General features: G+C 47.3%; 1 protein-coding gene across 10 annotated transcripts in view; it reads left to right on the top strand.

Moving 5' to 3' along the window:
- PCDH7 (protocadherin 7) overlaps positions 1-19,080 on the top strand; it is a 656,577-nt gene that overhangs the window by 118,878 nt on the left and 518,619 nt on the right. Inside the window, exon 2 of one of the 10 annotated variants that reach the window (XM_083158683.1) lies at positions 15,795-15,837. The exons of the other annotated variants lie outside the window; for them this stretch is intronic. Coding sequence (XP_083014809.1) covers positions 15,795-15,837 — 43 coding nt within the window. The remainder of the gene's footprint in view (positions 1-15,794; positions 15,838-19,080) is intronic. 10 annotated transcript variants of the gene reach the window in all.

Genomic DNA, 19,080 nt, shown 5'->3' with positions numbered 1-19,080 from the left:
TACCTCCCACTCATCAAAGGGTATCTCACGCCGCACAGCAATGTTGTGGAAAAATATACACAGGCCCACGATCCTCGACACCATTTGAGGCGCATACTGTAAGTCACCACCAGTGCGGTGGAGCACTCTAAATCGACCCTTTAAAAGGCCAATTGAGCGCTCCACCACTTGCCTGGTGGCAACATGCGCCCCATTGAATGCCTCCTGTGGGCCCGGTGCTGGGTAGCTGTACGGCGTAAGTAGCCAGGGCGTACATGGGTAACCGGAGTCACCCAGAACCCACGCATCACGGCCTTCCAGCTCTTGTAGTCTTTGCCATATCCCGGTTTGTCGGATGACATGAGAGTCATGGGCACTTCCGGGAAACTTCGAGTTGAAGGCGAGAATCTCCATGGATGGGCCACATACCACCATCACGTTCAGTGAGTGGAACAATTTGCGGTTCCTATATATCTTCTCACTTCGAGATGGAGGCACAAATGGTACATGGGTGCCATCCACAGCCCCTATCACATTAGGGAAGCCAGCAATTTGATGGAAGGCCTGCTGGCTTCTGCGCAGGGTCTCGGTGGCAAATGTCATGGCCATGAAGTGCCCCTTGCGCCTGAACATGGCCGACGTCACACGCCTCAGGATTCGGCAGAAGGCCGGCTGAGATATTCCAGCAAGTACTGCCACTACTTGTTGGAATGATCCTGAGGCGCAGAAATGCAACACCGCCAGCAGCTGTGTGTGAGGCGGAATTGCTGTCGTGATCCCGTGTAGAGGTTCCAGATCGCTCTCAATTAACGTGAGCAGATCCAGAATTACATGTGGCGGTAACCGGTACCTAGTAAGTACCTCATCATCGGGCATAGCAAACAGAGTCACCCGTGTGCGATAGATTCTAGCACGTCCTGGCCTCCTTGGGCGACGAGTGGGGAGAGCCGCAAGTGCCCTTAGCCTCCTTTCCATGTAGCGCATCATTGCTTCAGCAACCTATAAAGAAATGAACATAAATACTGATGCACCTATGCACATAATGGCCATATCCCACTACAAATAGATTTGTAGGCTTCAATACGTACAATAGATGGCCGCCCCGTGAAATCCCGAAGATCCATTTGACCCTATAATGATGTAACAATAATATGAACTCAATACACACCGTCCTAAACACACAGATAAAGGTGTCAGCATTTTTTGCCGACATCATGTACTATGAGACATTTCATCTATTGCTGGGACATGTTGTCCTGCAATAGATGAACCCACACAGGTTTAAGACCTGTGAGTGAAATAGTGAACATGTGACATGTTGCAATAATGCTACAAGCACTTTGCTGGCCCAACAATCTGTAGTCAGTGAGGCAATGGTGCATACATTCATACACTTACATTGTTAATGGATAGCATATCTACATGGACCATGGAAGAGCTTACCTTAGACCCTGACAAGTCCAGATCTGCTGACAAATGATTCTAGCAGCAACTCACTATTTATAGGCCTCTCACATGTGTGGTCTATAACAGTAGTGATGAGTATTGCATGATTTGTGGCCTGGATTTTCTAAGGGATTGGGCTACTTTTAGCTTGCAATCAAACTCCACAATACCACAGTAGTCATGAACCAAATGTCATGTCATGCTAGCAAATAGCATGTGTATTGTGCAATAGTCACAGGTGTATCAGAAGATTCTATGCAATGTTAGAATTGGTGACCAGTATTTCATGTCGAAGTTTCGCCAGGTTTTACACAATGGAATTTCCGCCACCGTATGCGGCGCGAAAAAACAGCGACGTACGCACACGCACGGAACGCAGCTGCCGCTGATGTCCGCCAAACAGGATACACAAACAGTATATAAAGGTGTATTAGAAGGTGACAATGTTGTTGCTAACATGTCTGGATCACAACCAGAGGTGGACCCAGACCTGCAGCAACTATTTGACCAGATGGACTCCAGCACCACCTATGTGCCACTGCACATGCAGGCAGTGGGTAATGAGGAGGCTGCTGGCCCTTCTACAGCAGGGGAACCTGCACCTGACCATTCTACAGCAGGGCAACCTACACCCGGCCCTTCTGCAGCAGGGCAACCTGCAGCTGGCTCATATGCACCATCAGCAGAATCGTTTGGAACACAACCGGGGACTTCACAAGGTAGTACCATGGCCAGCACTTCAAGTGCAGCGACACGTGCCAGGGGGCGTGGCCATGGACGTGGCAAGGGGACAGCGAGGGCAACAGAGGAACCAACTACAAGAAATAAGGCATATGAAGCACAGGAGCTTGCCATCCTGGTTCCCCGAGCACGTGATTGGATTGAGTGTCCATCGGAGAAGCTGACACACACACGCAGATGGAAGATTTGGGAACAGATAACGGCAGAGATTAATGAAGTTGCGCCACAAGTTCGTGAGACGGACCATGTGAAGAAGAGGCAAGTTGTTTTGTGATACATGTGCCCAGTAATAGGCAAGTAATGATTGAATTCATGCTTAGATGGATTTTGCAAATGGCCTGTGAAGTTGTTACGATACACAGACATTATTGCCATGTTATTTAGTTGAGAGTTAGAGTACGGTGATTGTGAATGTGTATTGTAACGGTTGAGATCATAGTTGCATGTAATGTTATCTTTTGGACATTAACCACATGTCATAATATGTAGCACAGAGCAATGGCTGCAACAGCTAACATCTGGAGTGACAGGTATTAATATGTCAACTTACATTGCAGGTGGCAGGACTTCAAAACCAACCTGAAGAGGAAGATGACCAAGCGGTGGCAACACAGCCAGACATCTGGGGCCGGGCCCATGCCATCAGGGCTAGAGCTCACCCCCCTGGAGTTGATGGCCGAGTGCTGTATATCAGTTGAGGAGGTCAGGGGGGTGAGCACGATGGATAGCGAGGCCCCAGCTGAAGTGTTTGTGTCTTTTCTGGAAGGTAAATATTGGTCATGCCATAAACTTGTGCAAGTAATTATCTTAGAATGTGTCCTAATTGTGTTTATCATTTTCCACAGACACCCCACCGCTTGGTGACGACTCTGCTCAGGAGGTGGAGGAGTCCGTGCCACCTGGCCCCAGTGGTAGGCCTGTGCAGCAGCAGCCATCGGCCCAAGCCGATTTTGCCACCTTGGCCAACATGCTTGGGGACATCAACCAGCAGGGAGAGTTGGCATCAGAACGGATGCATAGGACCGAGGAGATCATGGCGAGCTTGGTCAGCACCCAGCAGGCCATCGCTGCGAGCATGCAGGCCATGGCTGCAAGTGCTCAGGTGCTGGCCGAGCAAGCCACCCGCCAAAATGATCTCCTCCTCCACCATAATGAGCTTATGGTGGAGCTGGTTACCAGCAACAGGGTCCTAATGTCATCCGTTTCTGGTGCATTACCACCGGCAACACTCCCTGCTGGCAGGAGGGGTAGACCAGCCAACCCCTCTACATCATCTGCTCCACCTGCCCCAGCATCTGTCCGTGGCCGAAGAGCTGCTGCACAGGCCAAGGAGCCTACCAAGGCCAAACGTGGTCGCAAATGAACTTGTGGCTGCATTAATCTCCACCGTTATGTGTTCCCAAATCTTCCATTGTGCTGTGTGTGTCAGCTTCTTGTGTCCAATCACGTGCTGAGGGTAACCAGATGAGCCCTTGCTTCATATGTCCTTTTTGGTTCCCCTGTTGCCCTCTTTTGCCTGCCATTACTGTCAGCTGTACTTGAAGTGATGTTGCTAAGTCCCCGGTTGTGTTCCAAATGATTCTGCCGATGGTGCATATGAGCCAGCTGCAGGTTGGCCTGCTGCAGAAGGGCCAGGTGTAGGTTGCCCTGCTGTAGAATGGTCAGGTGCAGGTTGGCCTGCTGTCGAAGGGCCAGCAGCCTCCTCATTTCCCACTGGCTGCATGTGCAGTGGCACATAGGAGGTGCTGGAGTCCATCTGTGTGCAATTATATTTGTTTTGTATTCTTATTTATTTTTGTACATTCCTGCCATGTTGTTTTTGTTTGGGATTTTTTATTTTTTGGTCATTGCATCACAGTGGCATTGACTGTGACATGTATAGAAATAAATTTGTTTACTTTACCAAAAATGTGTGGTTTCATGAGTACATGTCGAATACACATGTGTATTGCTAGTATTAATATTCAGTCATGTCCATTGTTAGCAGTTTTAAAGTGTGTGACAAGTACAGCATATGTGGGGGATTAGTACGGTTTCCTTGAAGCAGCAATGGTTTCAATTAAAGCACTGACAAGCGTCCTATTAGTGAGTAATGAGTAAAGGAGTCGATTCTATTGGGTTCAGGTGTTAATGCTTGTAGTCATTAGGCGTACGTTCGCCTACCGCATGAACGAGTGGTGTCCGCAAAGCAATAGTACACTTGTGGACACCGCACATTTCTTCCCTTTTTGATCGCGTGCATTCGGAGTGGTATCCGAATGTACGCCCCCCAACATAAGTGTACTCCCCCGTGTCCGCCCATGTTTCCGCCCCGTTTTGCCCACTTTGAAACTACGCCCATGTGTCATTCCGCATGATGCCCATAATACGCCCATATTTCCCGACTGATTGCGGGGAACAGTTTGGGACGGGATTTGGCCGAACTGGTACGGAGTCAAGGCGTGGCACATGCGCGTTGCGTTCTCCACGCATGCGCAGACGCCGTAAAGACGCCATCCGAAAGTATGCGGTAAAGTACGCGTCAATCAGAATAAGGGCCAGAGAGAGAGAGAGAGAGAGATTATTTATATAGCACTATTAGTATGTCAGGATCTAATAAACCTTATCGAAAGTTTATTTATTTATGTATTATGTTAGATAAAAGCACAAAAATGTTGACCACACATGTAAGCCACACACAAATATGGCCGATGACGAGAATTTAACTCATGACGTCAGTGTTGTGGGGCAGTAGGGTTGACAGTACCTAGGTCAACAGTCAATAAATCATCCAAAAATTGGTCAATTGGTCAACCACAAAACGTCAACTGGCACAAGGCCCACATGGAAAATGGTCGACATGGGAAAGGTTGATGTTGACAAAAGGTTGACACATGCAAAAGGTCATAGGATGAAAAAGTTGACCTGACTTGTCAACATCATTTCACTCATCCTGTCAACCTTCTTAGGTGTCAACCATTGGCATGTTGACCTTTTTGCTTGTGTTGACCTATTGTCATTGTCAACCTAGTGCATGTTGACCGTAGGTGTCGACCTAGTGCATGTCGACCATATGGCATCAACCTATTGACTGTCGACCTATCATCCAGATAATGGGCAGTAATGCCACTGTGTTCTATATAAGACTTTTATAGAGTATTGTGGAAAAAGTAATAAAACTTCTCTATGACCCATTCACTTTCACGGTTTTACCCATTTGTCAACCGATTTTAGATTAGTCTGAACATTTGCAGGTTGATTCTATTAAATACAAAATAGAGATATCTAGGTACTTATGTAATATCTGGGCGCCCGATTTTTTCATCGCATCGCATTTTTCCTTGTAAAGACCCGATTTTTAATTGTATAGTCACCCATGGGTGATTTCATACCCCCACTATCCAACTACGCATGGAGTTGATTTTATACAGTGTGGCGAGTGCAGCGAGCCACCGAGCCCGAAGCGTGGTGAGCGCAGCAAGCCCCGCGAGGGGACGCAGAATACATGTAAAGTAATCCGCGTCCCCTCGCCTGCGCTCGCCACACTATATAAAATCAACTCCACGCGTAGTTGGATAGTGGGGGTATGAATTCACCCATGGGTGAATATACAATTAAAAATCGGGTCTTTACACTGAAAAATCGCATCGCATCGCATGCCTTAAGTAGTGGCGTGCAATGAAAAAATCGGGCGCCCAGATAATACATAAGTACCAATATCTATATAGTAATCTTGTGTGGTCTATCCCACCACTTTGGATGGAGCCCAATGTCTCCCACTACAAAAATGGTGTAGTACAGAGTAAGTGTAACAGTAGTCCATGGGGTGGGATTGGAGAACGATACTGGGAAAAACCACCAGAATATGATGGGACAAAACTATTAGTATCCAGGAGCATAGCCAGAATGTTTTTCTCCTTTGCAATGATAGGTTTATGACCTAGAGTCCTATCTCAAATGCCTCAGGCGGTGTAGGTAGAAATCCGATCCAAATGGATCTTTTTGTGAAATGCGAAAGAAGCCCAAAGGCTTCTATAGGGCGATGTCATATGGTGCATATGTGGTATGTGGCCAAACCTAGAAAACTGCATTTTGTGAGGTTTGGCTGCATTTTTAACCTTTGTGTGCCCCACCCAGAGTGCCCCTACTTCATATTATGCAACATTGCACTGCCTAAGTTCATATTAGGTCATATTAGAGTTCTGTCTGGATCATTTGATACCATATTACAAAAAGGGCAGACGGGCGGGTGTGATGCGGTGGCCGCCGTGTCGCTGGGGGGGGGGGAGGTGTGACAGCTACTCACCTCCATCCAGCGGGGTCCCTGCTCCTAACTACCGCCCTCGCGTGGCCAGTGCCCTAGGCAAATGCCTAGAGCTGCCTAGTGGTGGCACCGGCCCTGAATGTGGCCCTATCTCCTCTAGGCCCCCTAGCAGCTGCACGCCCTGCACCCGTGGTAACTACTGAATGTCCACTCATCCAATTCCAGACAAACCCTTCCTAGTCTATTATGCTTTCCATTGTTATGGAGTCTTTAGTTTAGCGCCAGACAGTGGCGATGATGAGGGGGGGTACTTTTTACCCTGTGTCGGATGGAGGGGTCCAGGGCCTGCTGCCTCACTCCCCAATTGCATAGAGCCGGGCAGAGAGAGAGAGAGAGAGAGAGGGGGGAATAACTGGTGCTGCAGCAGCCTCTCTCCCCAGTACAGCACATGCTGCTCATTCCTGGAGATTACACCATCAATCTCCTGAGCCAGCCAATCGGCAGCTTTTTAAGCAGGACCCATCAATCACTCAGGTCTGCCTTTCACACTGCAGCTGACCCGGGAATAACCCGCGGACCAGAGTCGGTCGCAGGATGCAAAACTTGGATTGACCACTTAATATGGAACTGTGACCCAGATCGAGCTGGTTAACCGCAGCATTTAAAGGGATATAACGGGCACTAAAATATTATCACTCATCAATATAAAAATATATCTAATTATGTGTACGGTATTGCAGCTGTCAGACGCCGCCGCCGTGCAGTCGCCTCCCCGTCCTCCGGGGTGCACGGCGGGCGGTCCTCTGACGATCAGGACGTTGCTCAGCAACGCCCCGAGCGTCGGCAACGTCCCGAGCGTCGGTGACGTCACGCCCGGCGTCCGAGCATCGGGGCGTTGCCTGGCAACCACGTCCTGCTGCCCGGCGTCCTTCCCCGCCGCGTCATCACCTCGCGCGCGCACAGTCTGCTGCACGCACACTTCTCCTATAAATGGAGATTACACAGTCCAGCAAGCCGCTGGTTATAAGATTGCTTAGGCACCCTGGGGTGTCCTTCTTGTTTTCTTCAGCCCATACTGCAGTTCCTTCCCTGCATTATACCCGTGGTTTCTCCAGCTCCTATACCCGGTTTTCTTCCCTGCCTGTGGTCGGTGGATCCTGCTACTCAGAAGTTCCCAGCAGATTTCTCCTGGCTTCCGGCTTCCTGCAGTCTCCTTGGAGACATTCCGGTCTTCTGCCTTGGGCCCTGGAGTGGTATCGTTACGCACTCCTTATTCCCATTTCTTCCTGCTGTATCGTGGTTTATTATTTTGTGTATTCTTATCAGTGCTAGGTTCAGTGTGCAGGGGTTACCAGGGCTCCCGTCCATTCCTGTGTCCATTTCCCTGCCACCTGTCTCGGCCACCGGGGTCATTAAGTTAGCTCTCCCCTTGTCCACCTCGTTCCTCCAACGGTAGGTTGTGGCCACCACCTAAAACGCTTTGGAGGGCACCGGAGTTGTACAGGCTTAACCCGTGCTTCAAACGTGGCTGCCGTGCGAGAAGATTTAGGGCCTCCGCACCTACCGTGGGACGTACTGGGTGACAACGGAGTTAGGGGCCGAGACAGTTTCCTCCCTACCAGTGCTGATCATCTCCACCTCCGGGTCAGTCACCTGCCCTCGCTACTACCCCATGGGCCTCTAGGGCTATTGCTCTCCATTACCCTGTTGATTCCTCTGTGGCCCATGTCGACCGGTGATGATTACCAGCTAGGACCCATTTAGCTTCACAGTTACCGGGCCTCCTAGCACGTCTGAGCCGTCTCGACACCTCCACTTTGGGGTTCCCGGCACCTTGTGTCTAACAGTATAACCAGCCAACAGTGTTGTGGGCCATCCACCTCCGCAGTGAACGGTCCATATTCCCTTACCGCGATTTTTTCATTTTTTATTGCTTGGTCGTCATGGATCCCAACGCGGCCCAAGCTCTGGCCAATCAGGTTTCGCTCCTGACCAAACAGCTACAGGATTTGTCTATTAAGGTGGACACCAAACTCTCAGCTCAGCCACCAGCGGGTTCTCACCAGGAACCCAAAGTTAATTTCCCTGATAGGTTTTCAGGTCATAGGCCCCATTTCATAAATTTTAGAGAGAGTTGTAGATTGTTTTTCCAGTTAAAACCACACTCCTCAGGTTCTGAGCAACAGAGAGTGGGTCTTGTGATTTCCCTCCTCCAGGGGGACCCCCAGTCTTGGGCCTTTAGTCTGGCTCCAGACGATCCTGCTCTCCGCTCGGTAGATGCCTTCTTTCAGGCATTAGGAGTCCTTTATGACGATCCTGACAGATCAGCCTCCGCTGAGGCTTATCTTAGAGCCCTGAAACAGGGTCATCTTTCTGCCGAGGAGTACAGCGCCAAGTTCAGACGTTATGCCGCCGACTCTGGGTGGAATGATCCAGCCCTACGGAGTCAGTTTCGCCTAGGCCTGGCGGATAACGTCAAGGATGGCTTGGTACAATATCCCTCTCCTCCTTCTTTGGATAAATTAATCCTTTTAGCCATACGAATCGATCGGAGGATTAGGGAGAGGCGGTGCGAAAAAGAGGCTCAAGCATTACCCAGTTGTGAGCTCCCAGAGGAGGCTTCCCCAGACCTGGGTGAACCCATGCAGCTTGGGGCTACCAGGTTATTTTCTAGGCTCACTCCCAAGGAGAAGGCCCGACGACGTTCCCTGGGGTTATGTATGTACTGTGGATCTAAGGATCATATCCTGAACAAATGTTCCCTGTTACAGGGAAACGGCAGAGCCCAGAAGTAATGGGGAGTATCTTCTCGGGCCTTTCATTGTTTTCCCCATCTGATTCGTTGTTTATCCCAGTTAGTTTCAGTTCCTGGGAGGGTAAGGCGTTAGTGGATTCTGGCGCCGCAGCCAATTTTTTGGATAGTAAAATTGTCTATGATTTGGGTTTACCGCTGCAACTGTTGACGTCCCAGCTCACCGTTTGCGGATTAGACGGTAATACCCTGCTTGGTGGAGCCATCACTCATTTTGTGGAGTTATTAGATTTTCGAGTTGGACTTTCCCATTCGGAGAGCATAAAGTTTTTTGTTTTTCAGTGTCCCATTACACCCATTGTGCTTGGCCTTCCCTGGCTTAAGAGACATAACCCGGTCTTTGATTGGCGTTCTGGGGAATTGATACGGTGGGGCAAGGAGTGTTTTGAGCAGTGTATCAGTCTTCCAGCTCTTCTCACCACTACCATTCCTGCCGGGTTGCCAGCCCAGTATGCTGAATTCGCTGATGTTTTTTCTAAAAAAGAGGCGGACTCTCTTCCTCCGCATCGTCCGTATGACTGCGCCATTAATTTGTTACCTGACTCTAAATTACCCAAGGGTAGATTATACTCTTTGTCTTTGCCTGAAGAGAAGGCAATGCAGGAGTACGTGGAGGAGAGCTTAAAAAAAGGCTTCATCAGAGCCTCTAAATCTCCAGTGGGAGCAGGTTTTTTTTTTGTTAAAAAAAAAGACGGGACCTTACGGCCCTGCATTGATTTTCGTCAATTAAACGACATCACGGTAAAAAATTCTTATCCCTTGCCGTTGATCTCTGTTCTTTTTGATCAGTTGCGTGCAGCTGTGGTTTTTTCTAAGATTGATTTACGCGGAGCGTATAATCTCATCCGCATCAAGGCCGGAGATGAGTGGAAGACGGCGTTTAACACTCACTCGGGCCATTACGAGTACTTAGTCATGCCGTTCGGCCTTGCCAACGCACCCGCTGTGTTCCAGGACCTCATCAATGATGTTCTCAGGGAGTTTTTGGGTATCTTTGTTGTGGTGTATCTTGACGATATTTTAATTTATTCTTCTTCTTTGGATCTTCATCGCCAGCATGTCAGGGCTGTGCTTCAGAAGCTTAGGGAGAATAATCTTTTTGCCAAGCTCGAGAAATGCGAGTTCGAGGTAGATTCCATTTCGTTCCTTGGTTACATTATCTCTCCCAAGGGTTTCGCCATGGATCCTGTCAAGCTTAAGGCCATTCGGGAGTGGGTGCAACCTTCGAATTTGAAGGCGGTTCAAAGATTTTTGGGCTTCGCGAACTACTACAGGAGGTTTATTTCCCACTTCTCAGATATTGTCTCCCCCATTGTGGCCCTCACCAGGAAGGGAGCCGATCCTACATCCTGGCCGGAGTCTGCCATTGAGGCTTTTAAAGAGCTCAAACGGGCATTTTCTTCTGCTCCCATTCTTCGACACCCCGATCCCGAATTCCCTTTTATTCTCGAGGTAGACGCATCAGAGATTGGCGTAGGTGCGGTTCTTTCTCAAATGGACAAACTGGATGGCTTGCTACATCCTTGTGCTTTCTACTCCAGGAAATTCTCAGAGGCCGAAGGCAACTACGATGTCGGCAATAGGGAGTTGCTGGCCATTAAATGTGCCTTAGAAGAATGGAGGCATTGGTTGGAAGGGGCCAAATATCAGGTCACGATCTTTACCGATCATAAAAATTTGGCATATTTACGCTCAGCCAAGAGATTGAACTCGCGGCAGGCGAGGTGGGCTCTGTTTTTTGCCAGGTTTAATTTCTTAATTACTTATCGACCTGGCGCAAAAAACGTTTTAGCAGACGCCTTGTCCAGGAGTTTTGCGGCCATACAAGATCCAGTTTCTCGTCCCGATCCCATTATTCCCCCTTCATGCATTCTGGCCGGACTCACGCAAGGGCTACTGGATTCGGTGCTGCTGGCCCAAAGTTCGGTCCCTGCCACCACTCCCGAGGGTAAATTATTTATTCCCCAGAAGCTCCGGGAAAAGGTCTTTTCGGAATTCCATTCATGTAAATCCGCCGGCCATCCGGGGGTTTCCAAGACACTTTCTTTAATGTCACGTGCGGTCTGGTGGCCCAACATGAGGACAGAAGTAGAGCAGTTTGTGTCCAGATGTAACACATGTGCTCAGAACAAATCTTCCCGTCTTTCCCCCATAGGGCAGCTGGTGCCGTTACCTGTGCCTGATCAACCTTGGACACACATCTCCATGGATTTTGTTACGGACTTTCCACCATCATTGGGTTTTAATACCATTTGGGTTGTGGTCGACAGATTTAGTAAAATGGCACATTTCGTACCCCTCAAAGGCTTACCCTCGGCTAAAACGTTAGCCTCTTTATTCATCACCCATATCTTTCGTGCCCATGGCCTGCCCTCTGACATCGTTTCGGATAGAGGTGCCCAGTTCGTTGCCAGTTTTTGGAAAGCAGTCTGTGTAGCCCTGCAGGTTAGACTTAGTCCTTCGACGGCCTTTCACCCACAGTCGAATGGTCAGACGGAACGGGTTAACCAATCCTTGGAACAATTCCTACGGTGTTACGTTTCCAAGACCCAAAGGGACTGGGTGGAGAATCTGCCTTTCGCAGAGTTTTCTTATAATAATGCTTGGCATGCCGCTACCAGGATGTCCCCGTTTTTCTGCAATTACGGTTTCCACCCTAGAGCTAATTCTTTCTTTCCCACGGATGCCAAAGTGGGTAATTCTAGGTGGGTGGCTTCGAAGAGAAAGGTTTGGCGCATGGTTCGGGGAGCGCTCCTCTCTGCTGCCAGGTCAGCCAAACACTTCTCTGACCGCCACAGGAGACCGTGCCAGTTCAAAGTTGGGGACTGGGTCTGGCTTTCTACCAAGAATATCAAGCTCCGGCAATTCTCACACAAATTGGGCCCACGTTTCATCGGTCCCTACAGGATTATCAAAAAGGTTAACCCGGTCGCTTTTAGATTAGGGCTGCCCCGCTCTCTCAGGATCTACAACACTTTCCATTGCTCTCTTCTCAAACCTGCTCTTCAGCCGGTTGTCCGCAGGCCAGTGCCCATCTTACGTCAGGGCCAAAAGGAGTATGTGGTTGATTCCATCCTGGATTCCAAGACTTCCAGAGGGAGGGTCTTCTTTTTAGTACATTGGAAAGGTTTTGGACCGGAAGAGAGGTCGTGGGTCGCTGATCAAGATCTCCATGCTCCTTCACTCAAAAGGAGGTTTTTTCAGTCGTTTCCGGACAAGCCCGGTTTCAGAGGTCGGTTGACCTCTCCTCGAGGGGGGGGTACTGTCAGACGCCGCCGCCGTGCAGTCGCCTCCCCGTCCTCCGGGGTGCACGGCGGGCGGTCCTCTGACGATCAGGACGTTGCTCAGCAACGCCCCGAGCGTCGGCAACGTCCCGAGCGTCGGTGACGTCACGCCCGGCGTCCGAGCATCGGGGCGTTGCCTGGCAACCACGTCCTGCTGCCCGGCGTCCTTCCCCGCCGCGTCATCACCTCGCGCGCGCACAGTCTGCTGCACGCACACTTCTCCTATAAATGGAGATTACACAGTCCAGCAAGCCGCTGGTTATAAGATTGCTTAGGCACCCTGGGGTGTCCTTCTTGTTTTCTTCAGCCCATACTGCAGTTCCTTCCCTGCATTATACCCGTGGTTTCTCCAGCTCCTATACCCGGTTTTCTTCCCTGCCTGTGGTCGGTGGATCCTGCTACTCAGAAGTTCCCAGCAGATTTCTCCTGGCTTCCGGCTTCCTGCAGTCTCCTTGGAGACATTCCGGTCTTCTGCCTTGGGCCCTGGAGTGGTATCGTTACGCACTCCTTATTCCCATTTCTTCCTGCTGTATCGTGGTTTATTATTTTGTGTATTCTTATCAGTGCTAGGTTCAGTGTGCAGGGGTTACCAGGGCTCCCGTCCATTCCTGTGTCCATTTCCCTGCCACCTGTCTCGGCCACCGGGGTCATTAAGTTAGCTCTCCCCTTGTCCACCTCGTTCCTCCAACGGTAGGTTGTGGCCACCACCTAAAACGCTTTGGAGGGCACCGGAGTTGTACAGGCTTAACCCGTGCTTCAAACGTGGCTGCCGTGCGAGAAGATTTAGGGCCTCCGCACCTACCGTGGGACGTACTGGGTGACAACGGAGTTAGGGGCCGAGACAGTTTCCTCCCTACCAGTGCTGATCATCTCCACCTCCGGGTCAGTCACCTGCCCTCGCTACTACCCCATGGGCCTCTAGGGCTATTGCTCTCCATTACCCTGTTGATTCCTCTGTGGCCCATGTCGACCGGTGATGATTACCAGCTAGGACCCATTTAGCTTCACAGTTACCGGGCCTCCTAGCACGTCTGAGCCGTCTCGACACCTCCACTTTGGGGTTCCCGGCACCTTGTGTCTAACAGCAGCACGGAAAAGCTGGCATAGAACAGATGTCAAAGTGAGATTTTATCTCATATCCAATATGAACCATAGGCTATGCTGTGCAAATATAATGCTTCCTAATAAAAGTGGGGGAAATATTTACAGTTATCCACTGCCGATTTCCACCATGATATCACATAGAAAGGGAAATCTAGTACAACATCATTACCATGACAGCTACCAAATATATAAATTATAATAATTATCTATCTGTCTATCATCGGTGTGCTTTGGGAAAGCACGCCATGATAAACCAGGGGTGTATGTCACGTACCCTCAGGGGTAGCCAGTAAGTATAGAAATCAGACAAAACACGCTCCTGAACATTTTCCTTAGTGATACAGAAAGCAAGTTAATTGGCTAATTATCTGTTAATTAAGAGAAATCCCAGCCTGTCACCAGCCCTCCAGGATTATGCTTTGAACACCTGGCCTTTTTGAATTCAGAAGTCTTTAATAAATAACATTTCCATGTGCTACCGGTGAGGGTGTCGTGTTTCATAAAACTCATACAGCCGTCTAGTGATACTTACATTGAAGAATAGCAAGAAGATCAAAGACCGTTTTATTTAGTCTTTCAATTATGTGTTTACTGTCATCTTTTATGGGAGTGTTTTAACAGCACTTATGTGTGTACATGACACAGCGGTCTCTGGAGAGTATCTCCTTTTTTGTGGACCTACTTAAATATGTCCCCCACCTAATTGATATGCATTATGCAGTGCCATTTTTCACTAGCATTTGATGGCACAATCCTCATCTGTTATTTGTAGAAGATGAAGAGAAGATAGAAATGTACCAGAGTCTTTGCCGTCTTCTGCGGTGGTGGTGCCACCTTTACAAATGTAGCACACCAAAGGGGGTGCTGCTGGCAAATGCTACTCCTTTGGCTGGAGAACTGCCATCTATCATAGAGACTGACTAATGGAGCCCATATATCTGCTGTGTATCTGGGCAATTCCCCAATCCCCTGGGGAATCAGGGATATTACTCATGCTTAACAATCCTGATTCACTGATCCTGGCAGGGATATCGGAATGAGGTCTTTGTAACATGCTAAATATCCCTCATCCCAAGATGGATTGACGGTCATCACTGCCCACCGAACGGCGCATCTGGTTGGTGGAATGGTGGTGCCATTGGGTTGGGGGATGGGGGGATATGCAATGCAGGTGTTCTAGCTCCTCTTATGCCTGATTCAGTAGTTCACTCAGTGACAATGACGCACGCCAGTGGCTAACGGTTTTTGTGTGTGCATGCATCTTACTCGCACTGGCCATGCGTCATGCTTTTGAAACAGCCTTTACCAGTAGCATGATGCTCTTTGTGAAGATTCTATGTGTACCAAAGGTAGTATTCTGTATTGCACATGTGTGGAATAGTTCCTGCAGTCAAAACATCAACCTACTGCCTCCACTCTCCGAATCACACACTGGAACCAATACCCACTCTTACGTCCCTCAAGTGAAAGTGTGAAGGTGGCATCTTAGAAATTCCGCAGCCGCCACCTGTATTAAGTACAACAATCACTGAGTCTGTGATAAGCAGACTCGGTGCCCCCACCCCCAGGATTTGCCATCATAGGCAGCAGCCTAAAGTTACTAGTCCTCTTTTTCCATTCTATTTACGTCTTTATATATATCCTATCCCAAATCTCTAACATCACAAAAGTAGAAGTTAAAATTGATGCCATTATTATATCTGTGGTATAATATATATAAATGTACGCAATTAACAAAGTATACAGATAAGTACGCTAAAGGGACTTTCACAACCCTAATCTTATAAACAATGAGTTACGTCTTTTATGTATCTTAATGATTTGTGGCAGGGAATTATAATTATTATTTATTCATTTAGATTTTATCTGCCATCTGGTATGTGAGTTTCAGTTTACCCAGCATTCCTTGTTTTAAAATCACTTTTTGCTGTATATAACATTATTACAGTCAATTTATACTGTTGTATAACAGAATCCCACTATTATGCATTTATTTATTTTTTTAAATCAAATTGCATGTGGTATTTTATCGCTGTTTATATTGCAAGGTACAAAAGAAAAAAAAAAAAAAACTTACAATACATTTACAGCCTGGAAAATAAGTAATTGAATTCACATTGAATTCACTTTTTTTTCTCTTCCTTGCCACCAAATCACTTATGGGCTGTAACTGTGGAACTATTAGACGGATGACCTCCACCCATCTCAGAGTGATGCGGACAACAAAGGTAGTACAATGTCTGCTGCTGTTTCAGGAATTTCCCACTTGGTTCCTGCATAAAGTGATCAAAGTCTATTATATTAAATACTATTATATTATAGCTATAGATGTGCGGCTGCCTGAAAGTTGGATTCTTGTCAATATGTCTGCCGGTAGTGTTCCAGAAGTTTTATTAAATACGCTTAGCATTAACACTTGACAGCTATGCTGAGGCTCTATAATGAGCACTAGTGTTTTTATTTTATTATAAGTTTCTTATAAGTTTCTTATATTTTTCTTGGCTAGACAGGAATCAACTATGCTGAGGTTCAAATATGGCATAAGAGAAGTTAAATCTAATGCTAAAGATATATTATTACGATCAATAAAAATATAACGATAGGGTGAGAGATAAAGTGGACAGTGATAAAGGGGTATACCTGGGAAAGAAATAAAGTACAAGCCAATCAGCTTTTTACTGCCATGTTACAGGCTGGGTTCGAAAAATGAGCTGTTAACCAATCAGCTCTTAACCAACCAATCAGCTCCTCGTTGACATTTATCAAGTACAGCTTATAGCAGAGCAGTTAGAAGCTGATTGGTTAGTGCTTTATTATATCGCTCCACATTACCTCTTGTCAAGCATTTGATACACATCCCCCAAAGTAACTGTTATTTCCAGTATTTTTGTACATAGATATAAAGTATGTATATGTATATATATATATATATATATATATATATATATATATATATATATATATGCACCCAAATAAAACTATTATTATTATTATTATTATTATTATTATTATTATTATTATTATTATTATTATTATTATTATTAGAGGTAGTGTTGTTATTATTATTATTATTATTATTATTATTATTATTATTATTATTATTATTGTTAGAGGTAGTGTTGTTATTATTATTATTATTATTATTATGATGAGGATGATGATGATGAAACTTTATATATACAGATTATCAGTGTGTCTGGCTTCTTTTTTATTCACTAGTTATACTGTATGTCTAGGGACCCAGATCTCTGTGGGAGTTTCAGGTTATCTAGCCGTTTTCTGCCATCTGCACATATGCGTTTACTATGATATAAAGAAAGCATATTGTAAACCTCTATTATGTAGTATTATCCATCGTTCCACATGGTGATGTGCAGTGAGCCTACAAACGCCTCTATTACAATTGCACATTTGCAAGAATGGTGAATGAAAGGGTTTGTTTTGTTAGCATCATAGATGTGTTGTGGCTAAGATGAATTTGCATTCATTGGTCCTATATGCAACAGACCTGATGAAAGTTTTGACTGTTATCTGTGACCTGCTATTTGAATTGTGGTGTAGAGTAAGCCCGCTTTGATTCTTTGTCTTGCCTTAATAGAATTGCACATTATCACAACTAAATGCTGTCACAGATGTCACATAAATAAGATTTCCAAGTAGCCCCATTGTGTTGTGAATAGATCTATACTAAGATTTTGTGCTTTCCACTGATTTTTGGCCATTTTGCAAATCAGAGTTTCATCACTTAAGGTAAAAATCATCCGACAAAATTGATGCACGATTAAAATCCTGTATCATTAAAACATTTGTACTTTTTCATAGAACTCAATTTAAATAGATTTACTAACAGTTGATTTCCAAAATTGATGGGAAATCACCAAACAATAGACTAAAGGCCCATACACAATGGGTGACTTTGAGCTGAAAGTCAGCAGGTTTGAGCGGCTTTCAGCGCAAAGCCGCCCAGTGATTATACCAGCAGATGAGCGACTTTGAGGATGGCTTTGCATAGCACTGCACTATGCAAAGACGTCCTCCCCCCCCTGTCGGCGCCGGGCAGGGGGAATACCACTCAGTGTGTATGCACTGAGCAACCCCCCCAGCGATGAATGCGATCATCGCTGTCCATACACGCTGGGCAGTGGCGTAACAATGGAGGGTGCAGGGGATGCAGTTGCTATGGGGCCCGGCGGCTGGGGGGGCCCGAGTTTAAGCTAGCAATCCCCTGCACCCTCAGCTTTTTTTAACTACTTTTTTAACTACTAGCAGGATGGCAGTGCTGCTGTCCCGTGCCCCAGCACTGCCACTGTGATGTATGAGGCAGGTGATCCAGCTATTATGTCCAATTCCTATCGGTCTCCCCGCCCCTCTCTTCTGGGGCTCAACGTCACTCTAGTGACCAGCCTCAGCGCGATATACAAAAGCGCCGTCACCTTACCTGTCCAGCTTCCGGGGCTGATGACAGGACTCAGGAGGGAGATAATGCTTGCTGGATTGTGGAGACCCGGCACTGTGCAGTGGCGCCTGAGACCCCGCGCTGTGCAGTAGTTGCGCCTGAGCTCAACACCAAGCTTTAGAGATTTGCGTTCCGCTGTGGAAAGCAAGTCAGGTGGCTTGCTGTCCTCAGCACAGGCTATTGGACATTTCCGGGAGCAGGCGCCGCTACTTCCACCAGCAGGAGCAGCCAGCAGCAGGGAAGCATGGCTGTGGTGGCACTGGTGGTGGTGGGGGGGTTATAGGCTACAATTGCCATGCTCCAGGGTCAGTACAGCACAGCGCACTAGCAGCAGTTGACAGCGTCAGCCTGCTGCTTCAGCTGAGACACTACGGGAGCCAGATACAGTTTACCAAATGTGCGGGGATGAGTGATTGCTGCATTGTCCGGCCACACATCACAGCGTCAGTGCAGGTACCAACTTCTCTTGTTCAATAAATTAAGTCCTCACCTCTCCCCGCTGTGGGCTCAGAATAAGGGCTTGAGCATAGATAGTGACATGCAGCTCAGCCTCCCCCCTGTTCTCTGGCAGGCAAGTCACATAAAAACACTCCTGACTGTATTTAAAACTTCCAACTAATGTATGTATCTTTCTGCATGAGCAATTCAGCTTCAGTGGGAGCTGGCAACAAATTAACTGTTTGGGATCACTACATTGGACACAATTGCCTTATGGTTTTACTTTTACTGTAGTAGTTATAGTAGTAGTAGGATTCTGGTGTAGATGAATGATTAGGTGTTATGGAGGAGTAATGGTATCAGAGCGAGATGCATTTAGAATACAGACTCCAGCATCCCAACTACTGTCAGAAGACTGGCACCAGAAACCTCGAAAAAGTATCAGGATACAGACAGTGAACATCGGTTTAGGCACTATTGGGAAAGATAGGCTGCATGCATTATAACAGGGGTGAGGAACCTTTTTTGCGCCAAGGGCCGTTTGTATGGGGAAAAAATCCTTTGGGGGCCATATGTA

Source organism: Crinia signifera, chromosome 1 (assembly GCF_055691185.1).
Source record: "Crinia signifera chromosome 1, ASM5569118v1, whole genome shotgun sequence".
NCBI lineage: Eukaryota > Metazoa > Chordata > Amphibia > Anura > Myobatrachidae > Crinia > Crinia signifera.
This window is presented reverse-complemented; position numbering and strand designations above follow the sequence as displayed.